The 19,642-nt window shown below is 43.2% G+C and overlaps 1 protein-coding gene across 1 annotated transcript in view; it reads left to right on the forward strand.

Moving 5' to 3' along the window:
• LOC138150707 (transmembrane 9 superfamily member 2-like) overlaps positions 1 to 19,642 on the forward strand; it is a 77,941-nt gene that overhangs the window by 56,367 nt on the left and 1,932 nt on the right. The window contains exons 13-16 of the mRNA XM_069074158.1: positions 6,077 to 6,236; positions 8,644 to 8,795; positions 12,946 to 13,057; positions 14,592 to 14,763. Of these exons, the coding sequence (XP_068930259.1) occupies positions 6,077 to 6,236; positions 8,644 to 8,795; positions 12,946 to 13,057; positions 14,592 to 14,763 (596 nt within the window). The remainder of the gene's footprint in view (positions 1 to 6,076; positions 6,237 to 8,643; positions 8,796 to 12,945; positions 13,058 to 14,591; positions 14,764 to 19,642) is intronic.

Genomic DNA, 19,642 nt, shown 5'->3' on the forward strand with positions numbered 1-19,642 from the left:
TTTTTTATTTTTTTGTTGTTTTATGATTGTTTTTTTTCCTTTTTGTTTTTTTTTTTCCGCTCTTACTGTGTTTTTTCCTTCTTGGTTTCGGTCTTTTCTGTCTTTCCTCCCCCCCCCCCCCCCCCCCCCCAGGAAATAAGCTAGTGGCTGCCTGTTACAAATAGAAAGGCTTCTGGCATTTAAGCCCTTCGCAAGCTGGCATGCCCCCCACTCCTACTTAACTGGCAAACCTGAGGCCATTTGCCTACAGTGCCCTCTTGTGCTCTGATCTTGATTTCACATCACTCAAACATACCCACGCTCTCTCTTTTTCTCCAGTCTCCGATGAAGGGGTAACCTGTTTGCTTGTCAAGGCTGCTCTTCTAGTGTCCCTTTCATTCCTTCTCATTTTCAGCTGATTACCCACCCTGGGATCCGGACTCTTGAATCTCCAATCTCGCTTTCTCCCTTCCTCACCAGCTCTCCTCCCCTCCCACAGTCCTCCTGGCCAGTGTCATGCTTTGTGAATAGAGTTCAGGGGCTTGTGGAGGTTGATATGACAAGATTTGGCCACTGATTGGTATGTGGCCTGAGTGAGAATGAGCTTTCAAAACTAGGTACCTGGGAGGATGGTGGTGCCTTAGACCAGGGCTTCTTAAACTTTTTCTACTCTGGACCCCTTTAGTACTTCCTAAACTGTGGAGACCCCACAGTAATAGGCTGTTTCTGAGGAGGGGTGGATTTGGAGTAATGGTGTCAAAAGCTCCAGGGAGGTCAGGAAGGATGAGGTCATTGTACTAAGCTGTGAAGAGATGATGATGATGGCAGTAGCTAACACTGATTTCTGTAGTACTTTAAGGTTTGCCAAAGTGCTTCCCTCATTGGGTTGCTTGCTAACCTCAGAGAGAACAGTTACAGCAGAGTGGTGGATGGGAAGCCAGAAATATGCAAGATCCATAGAAGCTAATAATGTCCATAATACTCACCTGTGTCCCCGTTCTCCCACTGATCTAGGGATGCCCTTCTAGGACGCAGTCCAGTCAGTCAACAAGCATCTATTAAGCTCTTTCTATGAGCCAGGCACACTGCTAAGCCCTGAGGCTACAAAAAAAGACAAAGACATGGTCTCTGCTCTCACAGAACTCTTAATTTGATGGGAGAGACACTGCAAACAACTCAGTACCTATAAGATAGCTATAATATAGATGGCAGGCCAGCCATCCTGTGGCCCCTGGCCTCTCTCCCATGTGTTAATAGCAGCACAGGAAAAAAAAGAAAAAAAAAGCCTTTGGCATTTCTTATCTCATTTGAGGCTCCCTTATAACCCTGGTTATAGGTAGTCAGGGCTGGAATTATCACTTCCATTTCATAGATGGAGTAACTGAGGTTCAATGATGCTAGCTAGCTAGTGTGAGGTTGTAAGGCTGCCAGCTGTTCCCTCCAGACTGTTTGCCTTCTAGCCCTGTACTCTTGCTGATGTTAGCTCCAAGGAAAAGCTTGAGAGCAAAGAAATCCTTCTATTGATTGGCTGATTGCACTTTGAAACTCATTCACACTAGACTCTTAAGTCATTCAGCCTTTGATTCCCAGTTGGGGAATGGAAGGCTTTTTCTTCCTTGAAGGTCCCTGAAGCATTAGCAAGTAGGTGAAGAATTTCAGAAGAGACAAGGGTTCTTCTGAAATACCATTAGGCCTATGAGGCCAGCCCTGATCATGGACCTCATTTAGTCTTTTTTGGTTTCCAGAGGTGATTTGGGGATGTATATATTAGCACTGAAAATGATCAGAAGGATTAGTCTGTTTTTTTTCTCTTCTAATTTTAGTTTCTGGGGAACACAAGTAGAGTGGCCTAGCTTGAGGCTGCCCTGGGCTTAGTGCCTCGATGTGCCCGTGTCCTTTCGTCCCCAGCTTATTCTAGGAGTAGAGCCTGTTCTGGCTCTTGTCAGTTGGCAGATCACCTCCTTTCAGACCTCCCACTTCCCCACATGCCTCTTTTTAGCCCAGCCATTGATTGGACTTTCTCTCTCAGTTCCTCTGAGTTTAAGCCAACTCCTCAGACTTCCAGGTCATCCCCTTGGGCTTCCAAACAGAGCACACTGACCACAGCCATTGTCTGATGTTTTCAGACATGTCTATACACTTCTTGTTGCCATGTGCCCATTGCCTGCTGAACAGTCCCATAATGATGAGAAATTGTGGAGAACCTCAACTGGTCCCATTCAGACAGTCATCTGAGCTGGACTTGACCAGAACTTTTTTTTTTCTTTTTGCCTTTTGGAGGGCAATTGGGGTTAAGTAACTTGCCCAAGGGTACACGGCTAGTTTTTTTTGTGTGGGTATTAAGTGTCTGAGGCCAGAACCGAACTCGGGTCCTCCTGACTTTGGGGCTGGCGCTTTACTCACTGTGCCACCTAGCTGCCCCTTGACCAGAGCTTTTTGATAGTCAGTGTTTTGGAGCCCATGCGGGCTTTGGAGTAGCTGCGAGGGTGAGGATAGTGGGAAGGGGGGGCATGGTTACAGAGATAGATGCAAACCACCTGAGATCTGGCCAAGATGTGAGGGGAATTAGCATAGCTAGCCTGGCTTTAGAGGCCCAGCATCATCCCACCGAGTGCACAGCCCCGGGATGCAGCCAGGTGGATGCTGGGAGTGTGGCCCACTGGGAGAGGAGGAATACAAGGGGGCTTGGGAATGAATGGGAAGAGAGAGGAGAAGGTGGATTTCTGGTGGTAGCTGGGGAAAGAGGGTATATCAAGGAAAAAGGTAAAAGAAAGCTGTAGAAAGAAGTTGGCTGTAGTCCCAGAAGAAACTGATTTGTCTGAGGTAGAGAGGAAAGAAATGGGAACCTCGAGGAATATTAATGAAGGGAAAGGGTAATAGGTAGAGTACAAATGCAACTTGGGTCTCAGAAGTAGACGTGTGTGTAGCATACATTGGAGAGGTAGTGGCAGTGATTTCAGCCCCAGAAACAAAGGAAAGGAGAAGAGGGATTTGGAAGAAAGTGTTAAGAGCTGATTAAGTACATATGCCCTCGCTGGATCTGCCTACTGCATAGGAAGGAACCCTAGACATGACATCTGGAAAAGCATTTGGTAAAATGTGATGATTGGAAACTTGTGAACTTTTGGGCCTACAAGGGACCAGGGCCATGCACTTCATAAGCCTCTGACTTCTGGCTGGACCACTCAATCTCTGTTCTCAGCCCAGACCTCCAGGATATCCTGCCATCTTAGCCAGTGATCCAAGCTCCAATTGAAACTGGGCCTCACTGCCTGATTCATCTCCTGACATGGCTGTCATAAGAAATCAGCATCTCTTTATTAAATGGGGAAACTGAGGCTGAGAATCTTTTAGAAGTGACTTACCTGAGTACACAGGGATTGTGAGGTAACATAATAGAATGACTAGAATGCTGGGCTTGGAACCAGAAAGAGATCAGGGCATTTACTAACTTCTGGCATTTACTAGCTAGATGACCTTGTATCTTAGAGGGGGCTTGGGCTCGATGAACCAGAGCCTATTTGATTATACTTCTATGATCCTTTGCTCCTTCAATAAGAGGCAGAGTTGAAATCTGAATCTCAGGTTTGAGGCTTTTTTTTTCATCCCTAGTCCATTCTCCTCTTTCTGCTGTATCATGCTGTCTGGTCCAAAACCTTCAGGGGGCTCTTCATTACCTAGAAAGTAAATGGCAAATTTCCTGGCTTTGGCATTCAAGGTCCCCATCATTTGGTCCCCTTTCAATTTTCCTGTCTTATCTCTAAATATTATAGTCTATGAACCTTTCACACTGGTCTTACTAGGTCCCTGAACAAAGGCATGCATACTTCCATCTTGGTTTCCTCAGATAAGTTTCCCTGTTCCAGTTTTTCCTGATTGCTTCCTCCTCTGCCTTCCTTATCACTAATACTCCTGTGGCCCATAGTATATACTACCTGTAGCTTGATACAGTGGAAAGAGACCTGGCTTTGGTGTCAGAAGACCTTGGTTCAAATCCTGCTCCTGTTGCATTCTCCCTGTGTGACCTTGGACAAGCTTCCTTTCCTTGGGCCTCAGTTTCCTCATCTTTCAAATGGTCTCTGACATCCCTGCTCTAGGTCCAGGATTCTATGTATGACCTTGAGCAAGTCCTTTCCCCTGACTAGGTTTCCTCTTTATAGGAGTGGGTCTAGATGGCCTTGGAGGCTCTCCTATTCTAGCCTTGGTCTGGGCTCCTAGGATCCTCTCTCCTAAAATGGATGGTCACTAATATGGGCTGCACACAGGAGGGATGTTCTCAGTGTTTCTCAGTGATGATAAAATGAACAAAGGAATTGGAGGCAGTGTTCCTTTTGCTAGGGCTTTAAGGATGAACAAGTACTGTTCCGATGAAAAGATTTTAAGAAATGGAAAAAGTTGGCTTATGATAAAGATCCTCTGAAAAGAACAGAAGAAATGTAAATAAAATCTGAAAGCTTAATACAAAAAAGAGCAAAGTTTTGTTACAGGAGAGACAGAACCGTGGCTTGGAGATGGGAAAGTGATGACTAAAAAAAAAGGAATTTCAGCAGTTCCATGGAATGAGGGAATCTTTTGTGATTCCTGTTTGCCAGGCACTGTGCTAAATGCTCAGGTACAAAGAGAGGCAAAAACAAGCCTTGTTCTCATGGGGGAGACAGCATGTAAATAACAAGGTCCAGACAAGATCTGTGCAGAGTAGCTAGAAAGTCATCTCATATAAGATGGTGTCAGTGGATGGGGAGACCCAGAGAGTCTCCTGAATTAAGTCTGGAAGGAAGCCAGGGAAACTTCGACACATAGGTGAGGAGGAAGAGCATTCCAGGTATCAGGGACAGCCAGTGCAAAGGTAAGGAGGTAGGAGATGGGGTGTTCAATTTGAGGGACAGTTGGATTGTGTGGCTGCATCACATAGTGTGTGAAGGGGTGGGGGAATGTAGGAAGATTGGAATAGTAGCAAGGGGCTAGATTGTGAATGACTTCAAATGCCAAACAGCAGATTGAATATTTGATCCTGCAGGTAATAGGGAGCCATTTGAGTATATTGAGGAGAGTGTGTGACACAGACAGACCTAGGAACATCCCTTTGACAGCTGAGTGGAGGATGGACTGGAGAGGAGGAATACTTGAGGCAGGGAGACTAATGAATCATGAGCCTCTTGCAGTAGTGAGGAGTGAGATCAAGAGAAGATATGAAAGATGATGTGAAGGGTCAGTTGCGCCATGACCTGGACTTTCTAAAGAAAGCAAGTGTTTCTGTGATTTGGCTTAAAGTTCATACAAAAGGAGAAAAAAGGAAGAACAGGTTTTCACTTAGTCCGAAAAATAGCCTGTAGGACAGCAGGGGTATCAAGTGTATAAATACGGATGTTCTGGGCAGATTGAGCCATGAGGTTACTGTGGTAAGAAGCAGGGTAGGCCAGAAGAAACGACCTGAGAAAAACCAAAGCCAGTTGGAGTTTCTTCAAGGTCAGCGAGGTAGAATTTGGTATTTGTGAGGAGCAACTTCATTGGTCTTTTGGAGAAAAAGTCCATGCTAGGAGATCCCTTCGTTGGAAACCCCTGCATCCCCCAAATAAAGCTGCATTCTCCCTGCCTGAAGATGAGATTTTGGGATACTCTGTTCTGTATGGTTGGTGGCTCCAGCCCTCAACTATTGGTGGGGAGCTTGGGTGATGGGGTCAGTGAAAATGGCTGCTGCCACCCTTTAACCTTCCAGGCCACATTGTTGCCAGCTGTTAGACTCTCAGCTGACCAGAGGCTGGGAACTAGATAAAGAACCTATTGGGGTTCTCCACCTCTAGATTTTTGACATTTTTTTCCCGTTTGGTTTCTCTTTTCTGTTTTTCCCTTTGTCTTCATTTAAATTAAAAATCCCCTAGAAACTGATGTCTCTCCCTGTCGATTATCTGAATATTAAGTCTCTACCACGTGGTTAATTGACAGGGTTGGATTTAGTACCAGTGGAAAGTGTGACCTTGCTGCCCCTCATTACCTCCTTCCTACCTAAAGCAGCTTTAGCATTTGTATCAAATAGACCTGACATTTTTTGAAACTACTTTCCTGATGATCCTTTTTTTAAAAAACCTTTTTCCCCCAGCATCATCTTTGCTGATTTCTTCATCATGAATCTTATTCTTTGGGTGAAGGGTTCATCAGCCGCGATCCCCTTTGGTACCCTGGTCGCCATCCTTGCCATGTGGTTCGGCATTTCAGTCCCCTTAACATTTATCGGCGCATATTTCGGATTCAAGGAACAGGTAAACTTTGACAATATTCATTTGACCATTAAATAACATCTGAAAAATGTCATCTTTATTGATGTACTGCGGCGATCAAGGTCCTGCCTTCCGGCATCCGGGCCTTCTCTGCGCTGCCAGGTGCTCCCTGGGGCTGTGCTGCTGACGCACATCCCCGCCTCTACACTGCGGGCGACAGTCTTCATGAGTGGCTGCGGCTGAACAGATTCATCATCATTCTACTGATGAGCCGCTCTTAGTTTAGCTAGGCTGCTTCTCTGCTGAAAGACATATGGTCCATTGCCCAGCTTAGAGGCACAGCTTTCCTTGCCAGGCTTGTGCTCTGATGGTCTGATGTTTTTGAGCACAGGGTCACCTCCACACCGTGAAGAGGCATTGCAGGAGGACTTTAGGGGATACATTTGTTATGTGGACTTTGGGGAGTTCTCTAGGTGCCCATCATTTCATCTGTATAGAGACTCCCAGTGGGGAACCTTTACTGCTGTAGATCAGCACCCCTTTAGTAACTTAAAAGTCTTAAAGATTTGCAAAGAACTATGTTCTCCAAAGTGGGAGCATTGGAGTAACCCTAGGGTTGGTGGCTTGATCTCCAGGTAGTGTGTGGTTAACCAATGAGAGGATCAGAAGAGAGGTCACATCCCGCCCTTCTCCAGTACTCCCTTACATGGCCAATCATGGGCTTGTTTTTAACCCAACTACCCTATCTGGTAGGTAGGTAGATAGCTGGGAACTGGCCTGCACTGTAGTAGGGGCCCTTCTGTGAGTGTTTCTGCTGACTAGTTGCTATTGAGTAAGGCCTATTCCCACTTTTCTCCCTGCCTTTTTGGATTTTTGTGTTTTTTTTTGGTGGGAGTGAGTAACACAGGGTGAGTATTTGTGTGGTTTATGATTATCTCTTCCCCCCTTCCCCTCCCCATCATGGCCCCAAGGCCACCCTCTCTTCTAGAATTCCCTGTTTCTGGTGAAGGCACCACCATTGAGTGGCATCTTCCATTGAGATAACTTGCTAACCTCAGCATCATCCTCATCTCCTTACTTACCCTTAGCCCACATGACCAACCCAATGCCAAATAATATTGTTTTTACCTTCCCAGTATCTCTTATACCATGTCCCCTTTCCTACACTCATAGCTACCACCCAAGTTCTGGCCCTCATCACCTCTAGCCTGAACATTCTAAGTAATTGATCTCTGTGCCTCAAGTCTCTTCCCACTCCTATCCTTCCTCTGTTGGAGCTGTTTCACTACATTGAAGTTATGACCTAGTCACTGCCTTATAAACTCAAGTGACTCTCAGATCAAATATCATTTCATCTTTATCTCAACCTTTTTTCAAGATCTACTTTTGCATAAGTGTTATAATATCCCTAATCATTCGTATAGTAGGATAGGTAGGTAATTTGGGGACCTTTTTGTTTACTTCCTTATCAGTAAATTGGGGATGCATACCCAGAAAGTTGATACTACTAGGGATTAAATGATCAAGTGACTTGCCAGTGCTTACAAAGCAAGTATATGTCAGAGCAAGACTTGTCCAGGTCTTGCTGACTCTGAGCCTGGCCCTCAATCTATGGTGCTGCACAGTTTTTCTATATATACCTATGATAATCACTGCCCTTGGTAACACTGGACAGCAAATAATTTGGAAATGTTTTTTAAGAAATACTTTTTTCATCAAAGATAGTTGTTAATGTTTACATTTTTCCAAATATTTTAATGTGTTTCCCAAATTATGGAATTTTAGGATCTTCTTTCTGATGTGGCAAAATTAAGAAAACATATTGTAGGGAAAACTGACTCCTATTAGCCCAGGAATGTAATAGACGTATACAGTGGGCAGACGGGCCAACGGACAGGAGCCAGAGAGAAGTGACCATCCAAACAATGTACGGGGTTGAGTTTAGCCAATCCTGCAGTTGGGAAAGGAGAGCAGGAGACTCAAAGCACAAATCTGGCTAGGCCGTGAAAGAATTAGAGAAAGAACTAGCTGGAGGCTGCTGGGAAAATCCCTGGACTGTAACCTGCTGAAGGACAGAAAAGAGAAGGTTGTACCTTGTACCATGTGGATATCAAGTCGAGCTTACTTATTTTTTTTTTTTGTTGTCGTTGTTGTTTTGGTTTTTTGTCAAGCTTATTTCTAAAGGAAAACTCTTTGCCAGTGTGGACTGTCACCTGTTGTGATAGGTTACTGACCTTGCTTGGGTAGTCAGTCCTGTGAAATCTAAGACAAGTGTAGACAGGTGTCTGTGATGGTTGGCCTAGTCTAGACATTGCCTCCAAGAATGGGAGCTAGAGTAGATAAGGAAGCACTTGGTGTCTGTACTATATATGTTCTAGGGATTCTTTGTGCTGATTATTTCTTTACAAACTCATATTCATTTCATCTCCTGCTGATTTGTATCTTTAAGCCAATTGAGCACCCAGTTCGGACAAACCAGATTCCCCGGCAGATCCCTGAGCAGTCCTTCTTTACAAAGCCTTTGCCTGGCATCATCATGGGCGGCATTTTACCCTTTGGCTGTATTTTCATCCAACTCTTTTTCATTCTGAACAGTATTTGGTGAGTATTGATTCTTCTTCATTGGAGACATTTTTTAGCTGCTCCTTATTATTTGCTGAATTTGCTATTCTTGCGTTTTGGAGAATTTATCAGTTCAGCTACAGTAACCACCTTTATTCCCCCATTGTCTAGAAACAAGGTGTTACCCAAAAGTGGCTTTTCTAGGCAACTAAAGCTCAACCCTCAAAAGACCAAGACTTTTTCAGGGGGTTGATATTATTCTTTGTAAAATATTTTAAAATGTAATTTTTCTTTCAAAGAACAAAAATCCATCTTCTCTCTTTTCCTCCCACACACCTTCTCCATCCCGCCCCCACTGAAAAAGAAAGAAAAACAAAATTCTTATAACACATGCAGATCCAAGCCCAAAACACCAAGACTTTTGCAAATATCTTTTTGGATCTAAATCTTTTTAAAATGCAGACAGAGGACACTGCGTATAGTTTAACCTTTTCTTTATGCTACAGGGTCATCATGGCATGTCACTACTTACTTGGACCCTACAACGTTGGGGTGATTTTCTGGTTTTGTTTTGATGAGCCGCCCCTCCAAAATGTCAGGTGTCACTTCTGGGCTGGGTGGGCCAGCTTCTAACAGCTCCCCGCCCCCTCTCCCCTTTCTTATGTGCTGCTTTTAATCTGCCATGGCCTGAAAAAATCCCTTTCCAGAGTTGTTAGAATTACATGTAAATTCAGAGTCAGTAGCTCTGAATAAAGCCATGAGGACCTCTCCTGCAGAGTATAGTGAAAGGGCTTTAGTTCCCTGGCTTTGAGTTATGGCCCAAGCTCTGGGGCCTTTTTGTTTACTTCCTGGTTCTTGGCTGGGTTTAGGGCGAGGTTGCCAGGAACTGGCTAAGTGGGGGGTTCCTACTGTAGCTGGATTTGTGGAGATTGGGGAAAAGGTGCCCTCCTATGGAGTGCTGGTGTGTATGGAGGTGCCTTCGTCCCAAGTAATGCTGGCAAACTCACCCTGTGTGCCCGTAGAAATGGGGCCTAATCATGCTTATTAAGGGCCCACCTTAGCCTGAGTAGCCCATAGGAGGTACAGAAGGTAGATTGTTTACAGCGATAAAACCTTTAACGTGGCTGCAAAACAGATGATAGGAATGGTATTTTCCAGATGTTTTTGATGGAACAATCATTTTTTAAGCCAAAATTGAGAAATTCCTTAGAATTTAGTTTTTCTTGCCAATAAAAAATATGTGCTTTGGTTATTCTTGCCATGTAAAGAAATTCCACTTATTCCCCAGAATGAGAGTATAAACTTTAAGTGTGATTTTTAAAAAATGAGGTGTGCATTTCATGGTTTTTTCCCCCATCCCCAGAAGACTTTTTAAAATTTTTACCTCACATCCCAATTTAGTCAGTTCTGCACTACTGGAGGGGAATAGCAGTAAATATGAGTTGGAAATGAGGAGGGGCCGGCAGCCAGGGAGGGGGCAGAATAGGAGTTGGGTCCTAAGTGTTTAGGCTTCTCATTGGGTTCTAGAAACTCTGACTTGTGATGATGACAGGGCCGGCCCACTGAACACCTGAACCAGCCATCAAAGGCTCCTCTTTCCCTCCCTGCTCCCCCTTTCAGCCCTCAGTGGCACTATCTCTGCTAGGTCCCTTAGGATCTAGTATGTTCAGAATGACTGATAGAAATCAGCCTGGGATCAAAAGTCAGGCATAAATAATCCATGCATGGTACATGCATACATGCGTGCATGTGTGTGTGTATGTTCGTGTGCGTGTTCATGTGTGCTTTTGTGAAAACTAATGACCATTTATATCCTTCTGGTTCTTTCAGGCTCTAATTTGCATATGTATATTATTTATTCCAGTATGTTTTGTACTAAATGTATATTTGTAAATACTTGTAATGAGAGTCTGCGTATGTTTTGGTTTGCACATTTTTCACTTAACATTTTAATTATTTCTCATATATCACTCTAATCCCTATACTTGTCATTTTGAATAACTGTAGACTCATATTCCATCATGTTTGCCCGACCATTTTATTCAGCACATTTGCCTTATTTCTAGTTTCCCCCATGAGTATAGGCTCATAGGTCATTAGAGCTGAGACCAGAGCTTACTCACTGAATCCAACCCATTCATTTTACAGATGAGCAAAACCGAGGCCCAGCAGAGAGACTGTGGCTCAGGGAAGCTCAATGAGGAGTCAGTGGCTCAGGGCCAAATGTCTTCTGGATCTTTCCTTTACTCTTATTACTGCTAGGAGGTGAATGACTGGCCCAAGCCTGTGCCCCAGAGCTCCTCCTGATCCTTCCGTTCTCTTTAGGAGACTGCTTTCCACAGCTCCCCATTATCACTTCCAGCCCCTCAGTGTGGCTCCTTCCTGCCCTTCTGCCTTTATGTCATCCCCCTCCCTTTCCCAGCCTCGGTATCCACGACTGCAGCCAAAGCAGACCCTGCCGGGGCATGTCTGTGGAGAGCCGCAAGACCTAGCCCAGTGTCTTGATGTGCATTTGAGTATTTAGTGTGAATCTGGCCCATTCTCCCCCCACTCCAGCTGTTTTCTGTTTTTCTTCCTTATCATACTAGTCTGGATCCATGTTACATACCGTCCCCCAGTAGAATGGGAGCTCCTTGAAGGCAGGGCTTGTGTTGCCTTTGTCTCCTCTGTGTTTGTCAGTGTGTTTCTTGAATGCTTTCATGCTGTGTGCATAGATATGATATAGCTCTGTGTGTATGTGTGTATGTACTATAAATATATGTACATGAAGAGTGAGCCACACCACTCTCAGGCAAGACTGAACCAATTAACTCAGCAGCCTCCCTGTTACCTCCCAGCTCCACCAATATTGGAGTTTGTCACTCTTATTTTTGATAATTCGAGAGATGTGTTAGGGTACCATGGTGGTGTTTTAATTTTCATTTTAAAAGTCTTGCTGGCAACCCGTGTATCTTGAAAATGTAAGTCAGAAATTGCACAGTTGTGGCCGAATCACTCATACGACACAGGCCTGTGAGATGTCTGCCTTCCTGCGGTCCCCAGGATGCCACCCACTGACTTTCTATTGCATCTCTGACCTGCCAGGGTTTTAGCATCTGCAATTTTCCATTTTGAAAAGTGACTATGTCTCTTTCACTAAGGCAAAGCCTGAATGCTACTGACTGTGATGGACTTTAGGTGAGAGCGAATTGGGGAATAGAAGTGGGAGAGAGCAGTAAGTCAGTCAGATGAGCATTTTTTAAGTGTCCACAATGTGCCAGGCACTGAGCTGGGCCCTGTGAATATTCAGGCATAAAGACATAAATTGTAGGCCCTGCCCTCAAAGTTCTTAACATTCTACTGGGGTGGGGGTGGGGGGTAAAACAGGAACAAAGTTAAATTTGTATAACACTTTAAGGTTTGCAAAACACTTTCAAAACTCAGGTCCTCACATCAACCTCAGGAGGTAGGTGCTATCATTGTCTCCATTTTACATACAACAGAGGGGAAATGACTTGCCCAGGGTCACACAACTAATAAGTATCTGAGGTTGGAGTTGAACGCAGGTCTTGTTGATTCCCAAGTCCAGCATTCTAAGTCAAATTAAGAGTTGAGGGGAAGAGGGAAATAAAGTCCTAACACCAGGAGTAGCCTCCTATAAGAGCTGGTACTTGAACTGAGCCTTGAAGGGAACTCGAGGTTTAGTTTCCAAGAGGTAGAAGTGAAGGAGGAGAACCTGGGCACCAAGGTGGTCATTGGAAAAAGCTGGTAGTTTGGTTGCCGCATAAAGTACACAAGCAAGGAAGAATGTGAGATCAGTCTAGAAAAGATAGCCAATTGTAATGGACTTTCAGTGCCAATACTTAGGTATGTGTATTTGATCCTAGAGGCGATAGGAAGCCAGGGAAGCTGCTTGAGCAGGAGAGTGCCATAGCTAGACTTAGGGGTTAGGGCTATCCACTTGTCTGGAGGCAGGGAGGCCAATGAGAAGGTCATTGCAGTAGTTCTAAGAAAAGCAGCTGGCAAAACCAAGAAAAGGAGAGCAAATTTAGCAGCAGCAGAAGTGGAAACTTCTTCCTCAGATTTCTGGTTAATTTTTGTTTTGACCATGATACTGATTTCATGAAATTCTGTGTGTGTGTGTGTGTGTGTGTGTGTGTTTTCAAAGTTACAGATGGGTTTCCAAGTTTATACTGTTTTTGTTTTTCAGGTCTCATCAGATGTACTACATGTTTGGCTTCCTTTTCCTAGTTTTTATCATTCTTCTCATCACATGCTCAGAAGCTACAGTCTTGCTTTGCTATTTCCATTTATGTGCAGAGGTAAAGGCTGCTTCTCCTCTGCTTTTCATATGCATGCAGGGGACGTTTGGTGGTGGAAGTTTTTGTTCTGAAAGTGATGGGAGCCCTCCAGAGGGGGTGAGGGGCGGGGCCGGGGCCTCAGGCGCCAGGCTGATAGATTTTCTTAATGCTATCTTTTGACTCTAATGCAGTTATGTAGTCAAAGCTAGACGGAGTGAATAGAAACAATGCTGTTCTCTCTGATTCTTGCTGCTGCCTCCTATTAATCCTCTAACATAGAAAGATAAGGGCTCGTCTGATATCGGAGGTATAACGAATTGCACCTCCTCACCAGGGGAGGGCTAGGAGGCTGTGGGGGCGGGGAGGCCATAGCAGCCCAAGCAGGCTTGTGTCTTGTGGAGGGCTGGCCATCTGCATCTGGAGAGGGGACAGTCACATTGATGGATTGCTGTGCATTCTTGAAGCCCATAGAGTTCCCCTTACTCTGGCCTCCCAATTAGCTCCCACAAACCCCTGGCCCTACATCTCTGGGTTTGTTTCTTTTACATTTACTGGTCAGCATAGGTTAAAGTCAGCAATTTATTAATAATAATAGTATTAGCAATGTAAATAAAGTAAGAATAGCATGTTTTGCATATGAATTTTGAATTTGCTCTCCCCTAGCTCTATGTACACTCACTTGGAAGGATGGACCTTTGTGGAGGTCACATGTTGCTAGGTCACCTCTGTGAAGGGAATGTCCATGCAGTGAATGTGTGTGTGACTAGGGCACTTGTGCAGAGGGACCACTCCTGCCTCTGATGATGCACATACCCTTGTTACTTCTGCTTCCCATCCTAGGCTGAAGCCTATCATTCAGTCAGCGACCCTTGTAGCTCTCCTGCCCAGCTCAGCCCAGCAGAGACAACTACTCTTTGCCTCCTATAAATGGCAAGACACAGCCCTTTCAAGACTCTATTGCCTTTGTCTGCTGCTCGGCCTTGCTTATCTTTTTTGGCCAAGGCCTTGTTTCCAGAGCCACTAGGAACTCATTTCTCCATCTTTTCTTCTCAGGAATACCATAGTACAGTTGGAAAAAACCAAACATGAATCAGAAATTGTCTTGGCAGCCTTGGCCCGATTTTGAGGAACTATTTTCTATTCACCTTGTTTCTGTGGTACTTGAATGTTCACTAGGACCTACTGGCTTCTAGCAATTTTTTAAAAATGTTAAATACTATTTTGTTCCAGTAGCTCAGGATACCCGAATTTTGGAGATGAGCAGGAATGGGAAAACTTTAGATGTGATCATTTTAGATAAGAATTTCTAAAAAATTTTCCTCTTGTAACCCATTCTTTAAGGGTGAAAACACTGGCCAACCCTAGATATTATATTTTAGCCACTTAATATTTCTTCAGAGTTTAAAGCATCACACAAGAGGGTTTTTCTTTTTGCAAGTCATGAGCCCTTTACCACAGGAGGGTCGGTTTGGCGTTTGTGTCAGTGGGGTTTGGCCTTTCTCCTGCCAATCTCTTTTCACCTAGATGACCCTTCCCCTGTTCTGCTGTGTTTCAGGATTACCATTGGTGGTGGAGGGCATTCCTCACCAGCAGTTTTACAGCCATTTACCTCCTCATCTATGCAGTCCACTACTTCTTCTCAAAACTTCAAATTACAGGGACCGCCAGTACCATCTTATACTTTGGGTACACGATGATCATGGTCTTAATTTTCTTCCTTTTCACAGGTAAGTGGAGAATGGGTATATAGATATAAAATCCTTGGAATAACCCTAAGAACAATTAATTTATGGAAGGGCAATAGTTCAAAAATGCCTCCTTTCATTAGTTCTGTAATAGTGTGGAAAGTTCCAGAAAACGTTATACTTGGAAATTTCCTGTACTTGGCATGCAAGGTCACCCTGCCTCCTTGAAACCATAAGGAAATGTTCTAGGTCACAAAGGCTTGTACATGTTCCACTTTGTCCTTGTATTCTCACACAAACATTCACCTTTGAATAGAGGCCGATTGAAAATTAACTGAAATGAACACCTTTTTAAATAGAGTTAAAATTATTTTTATTAGACCAGATTGAGAACATAAATAGGAATCTTGACGTGTTGGAGGTGTTTGGGTTTGGACTCAAATCCCCTCTTTTGTCTCTCCCCACTCCCAAATAACTGTATTATGAAATTTAACTTTACATAACCCAAGTCTGAGTGATCGATATCCAAACCTATTTACAATAAAAAATCCCCACAAACATAAATGGCAGTGTAATTTTATCAGCAGCTCCCTTGAAATGCCTTCTAAACTTATTGTGTATTCAGAAAAATGGAAAAACATCTCCATTGTTTTTATTATATAGTTATAGCCAACTGTTCTGCCTGGGCTTTTTGTTTTGCATGCTCTCAGAGAGCTTTTCCATATTTCTTTTCAGTTCTCCTATTTGTCATTCTTAATGACAATTCTAGTACTCAATTGCATTATGCCAAACAGTGGTTTGTTCAGCCATTCACCAACTGTTGGGCTTTTAGGCTTTTGTCTAGCTTTTCACTATTACAGAGGATGTAGCCATAACCATATTTTCACAGAGATAATTCTGGAAATTTATTTCCTCATGGAAAATGATTTCCAACACTGGAATGACTGGATCAAAGGGTCTGCTGAGGTTTATGCCTTGTTTTGTATGGCAGAATCGCTCTCCAGCAAGTCTGGGTACCTGTTCCCCTGCTGCCTCTCCGAGATCATCGTCATTTTTCTTTTTGCCAGTTTGATGGGGATCAGGGGATACCTCAGAGTTGTTCAAGTTTATGTTTCTTTGATTATTAGCAAGTTGAACATTTTCCCAAAGGTTATTTTTTGGTTTGGCCTTTTTCTTTTTTCTTTTTTTCCCCAGTCTGTTTTTCCTCTTTTGTAAATTGCCTGTTTATATCTAATGACCATTTTTCTATTTGAAACTAGCTATTCTTTGACTTGATAGATTTCTATCCATTCTCCATAAATTCTGGATGTTAGGCTTTGATCTAATCCTCACTGTGAACATTTTTTCCTAATGTTTTCTTTTCTTTTTTTTTTTAACTTGGTCAGACTGTTTTTTACAGTACAACATCTTCATATTTTAATATACCCATTTGTTCCCTATGAGGTAATTCCCTTCATAGACACAAATCAAAATCCTTCTGCACCTTTTCTTGCCGTGATTTTCTTTCAGCAAACCTTCCATCTAGGATTTTGTGAGATGGCCGGGAAGCCTCCCTTGGCTGATTTTCCTCTGTTTAGGGTATGTGCAGCACTAGGGGTCGGCTTTCTCTCATACATGTCCTTTGTTCTTGCTATATGATTGGCCCCTGCCTCCTCCTCTCTTTTTCAAGCGGTCCTTGATATATTGATGTCACTCAATATAATTCTTGGACATGAGTCACGGACGGTAATATGCTGCAGTCACCTCACTCACACCAACCACGCGTAATAATCTAGGTGCCCTCCCCCTGGCCTCGCCAAGTCTAGCTCGTACAAAACCTGACTGCGGCCAAAAATTATCCTCTTAGGAAAGGAGAATGATAACAAAAGAGACACAGTGAAGCATTCATCCCCAAACCCCCAAACCTTTATTTGAGTTGGAAGGAGTGTTTTTACAGAGTCATAGTATATTTATTTATTGAGCTACATAATTATTTTTCAGTGAATCCATACATCTAGGGATTTGTTTTTCCTTTAAAATATCTTTCTTTTTAGGGACATGACCTTACATTTGGACCACTGTGGTAATCATACCCATCAAACTAGTCCCAGTAATTTCTTCCTTATGTTCGATTGATAAAGATTTATTTCCTGCCTATATTTGGGATAAATAGACTGGTGTATTTTCTGCTTACTTTTTAAAGAAAATATTTTAAAAACCCTCATTGGGACTAGCTGTGATTTCTTGTGATATGAAATAAAGGTCCACTTTTTTTTTTCACCATCTTGCCATCCAGATCTCCCAATAGCATTTTATTAAATTATGATTCCTCTCCCCAGTGTTTGCTATCAAAAAGTTAATCAAACACTCACCTTTCCTATGTGTTTGATTCTATTTCTGGGCTCTCCCCCACGCCTTTCGAATCGAGGCTGCGATGTGTACTGAAGAAGCATTTCCCCAAGCTTGTCATTCTCAGGTGCACTTGGAGATTATCAAGGATCTGTCAGAAAAGGGCATTGGGCACTGGGGATGGGGAGGGTGGGCCTGATGGACAGAGGATTAAGAAGTCCTAACATCGACATAGCCTGGAAATACACTAGGGAAAGCTGGTGGGAAGGTTCCTTCAGCACTGGTTCACCCCTCTCACTTCAGAGAGAAAGAATTTGGGGTTGGAGAATCTCAGAGAAGGAAGGTGAGTGGCCCAAAGTCACATAGCCCATTCGTGGCCGAGTTACTACTAGACTAGACTCTAGTCCAAGAAAACATTTCTGCTTGGACTTGGACAGACCTTGGTTTATGGTTTTGCCTCTTTAATGAGTCAGTGTAACGCTTGGATTAATTTTTTAAAAACTCACTAATTTTTTTTTCCCATTTTCTCTATTAGTTTTTTTAAATTTTCTTTTTAAAGTAGATTTTATTGCCATTTTCAAAAATTTCATTAAAAAGTCTTCCCAGTAGCTTTCTGCCTCCCCCTCCCAGAGACCTGTCTCATAAAATAAATATTAAAAAAAGAAGAAAAATCAGCAAATTCAATGAATACATTGAAATAGCCTGAAAAGATATGCATGATGGCAACCCATGGACCTCCCACCTCTACAAAGGAGGGAGAGGGTGGGGGCGGCTCCTCACAGCTATTCTTTGACTCACTGTGACCGTAGGGAGCAAAGCAGTTGAAAATCTTTAGCTAAAACCCAGCTATTATACAAACCCCCCTCCTAGCATCGTCATTGATTTTTCATTCCTCAGTCATTTTAAAATGAAAAGTCAGCTTGATTCAGTTTTAAATTATTAGAAAGTTAAAGTGGAATTGTACTCAAAAGCCTACTTCATACTGGGCAAATGAGAGCAATTCCAGGGGGGAAAAACCCTATAGATTAGTTAGAAATGCATTAATTATATTTTGAACAAAAAAAAAACAAAACAAAACAAAGCATGCCTGTGTACCACCTTCCTCTACAAGATGAAAGCTGGTAGATTTAAAAATAGCAACTTCAACTTTTGTAAATGATCTTCATAATTTTAAGTGGTTCAACCTTCTGTAACGACACCGTAGAGTGTTTGGAGATAAAAAATAAAATCCATTCAATCCTTATTTTTAAAGTTAAGAATTTATCCTTTTTAAAAATTAATACATTAGGTATTAAATTATAACAATGGATTCAGCTCCTGTTGTAAGTCAAACACATGCCTTTGTTTCACGGTGATAACCTATATAATTTGATGAGAATTTTGCTTTGAGTGAGATTCCCATGAAACACTTGTGGTTAATGCCTAGACTGGACTAGCACATGGCTGTGATTTGTGGTGGTCATAAGATTTTATTTGCGACTCATTGAAGCCTTGAGTTTTAAGAAAAGACGTCAAAATAATTTGTCCCATTGTGCTATTTCACGGCCATAAGAAATCAGAGGACGCTTGCAGAATCTGACAGTAGTGTGTGTTATGGCCTGCATGCTTAAAGATTGTCAAGGATTTACTTCAATTGGAGACACCTTAGATACTGCCGGCCTGTTCACAATGATTGTCAGTCGGGGAGTTTGGCCTAATGGCCAGCTTGCTCTTTCTGGTTGAGAAGTAAATTCAGTGCTTCTGTGTGCTCACATGACTTGTTAGGTACGCACAGTGACAATCCCTCAAAAGAGCCCAGCTTCATAATGCCTTTCTGCATTGGCCTCTTCTGGTTCAATTCTGTGTAGAATCTGAGGAGTGGATGAGAACTGGGAAAATGAAGCTAATCTGCCTGGAAACTATGTGGCCAGCACAGAGACAGAGATTGCATGGCATATCGTGAGCTCTGCCAGAATTGTGCCCTTGGGCAAGTTGTTTTTAACGAAATCTCTGGGCCTCTGTGTTCCTCCTCTCTAAAATGGGGTGATCCATCCCATAACTCACGGAGCTGTCTGTTAACTGAGGCTCAGATGAGATAACGTATGGGAGCTTGTGTACATCCTTGTTTGGTGTCACCCCCCTATCTTGTGAGGTTTTTAAATTGCAACATTGAAGGGAAGTTGTTATTTGAAATGAAAACAGGCTCTGCTTCCAGACATGCTTTGCCTTGCCTTGTTCTGCTCACACCCCCCTCTCTGCTTTGTCTCATCCTGTCTGCCCTCACAGGGCCAGCCTGCTAAAGACCATTCTCCTCCATTGGAAGCCTTCCAGGCTTCTGCGGGGGTAGGATCCTACACTTTCTACTCGGACCCAAGCCATTTTGTGGACATATCTCCTTTTTACCCCTACCAGATGGGATAGTTGTCCTTGAGGGCATGAGCACGGACTGCTTATTGAACAGGCTAGAGTGGGAGGGGTTATTAAGGGCCCAAACCCTTTGATCTGACCATTCATTCACAAATATTAATGGTCTCATAGGTAGATAAGATAATGGCATAAATATATTCTAATGCACTGGCCCCGGAGTCAGGAGGACCTGGGTTCAGATTCAACC

The sequence above is a fragment of the Petaurus breviceps genome, unplaced genomic scaffold (assembly GCF_028583685.1).
Source record: "Petaurus breviceps papuanus isolate PSGF00001 unplaced genomic scaffold, PetGlider_PUasm1.0 90881, whole genome shotgun sequence".
In the NCBI taxonomy this organism is placed as follows: domain Eukaryota; kingdom Metazoa; phylum Chordata; class Mammalia; order Diprotodontia; family Petauridae; genus Petaurus; species Petaurus breviceps.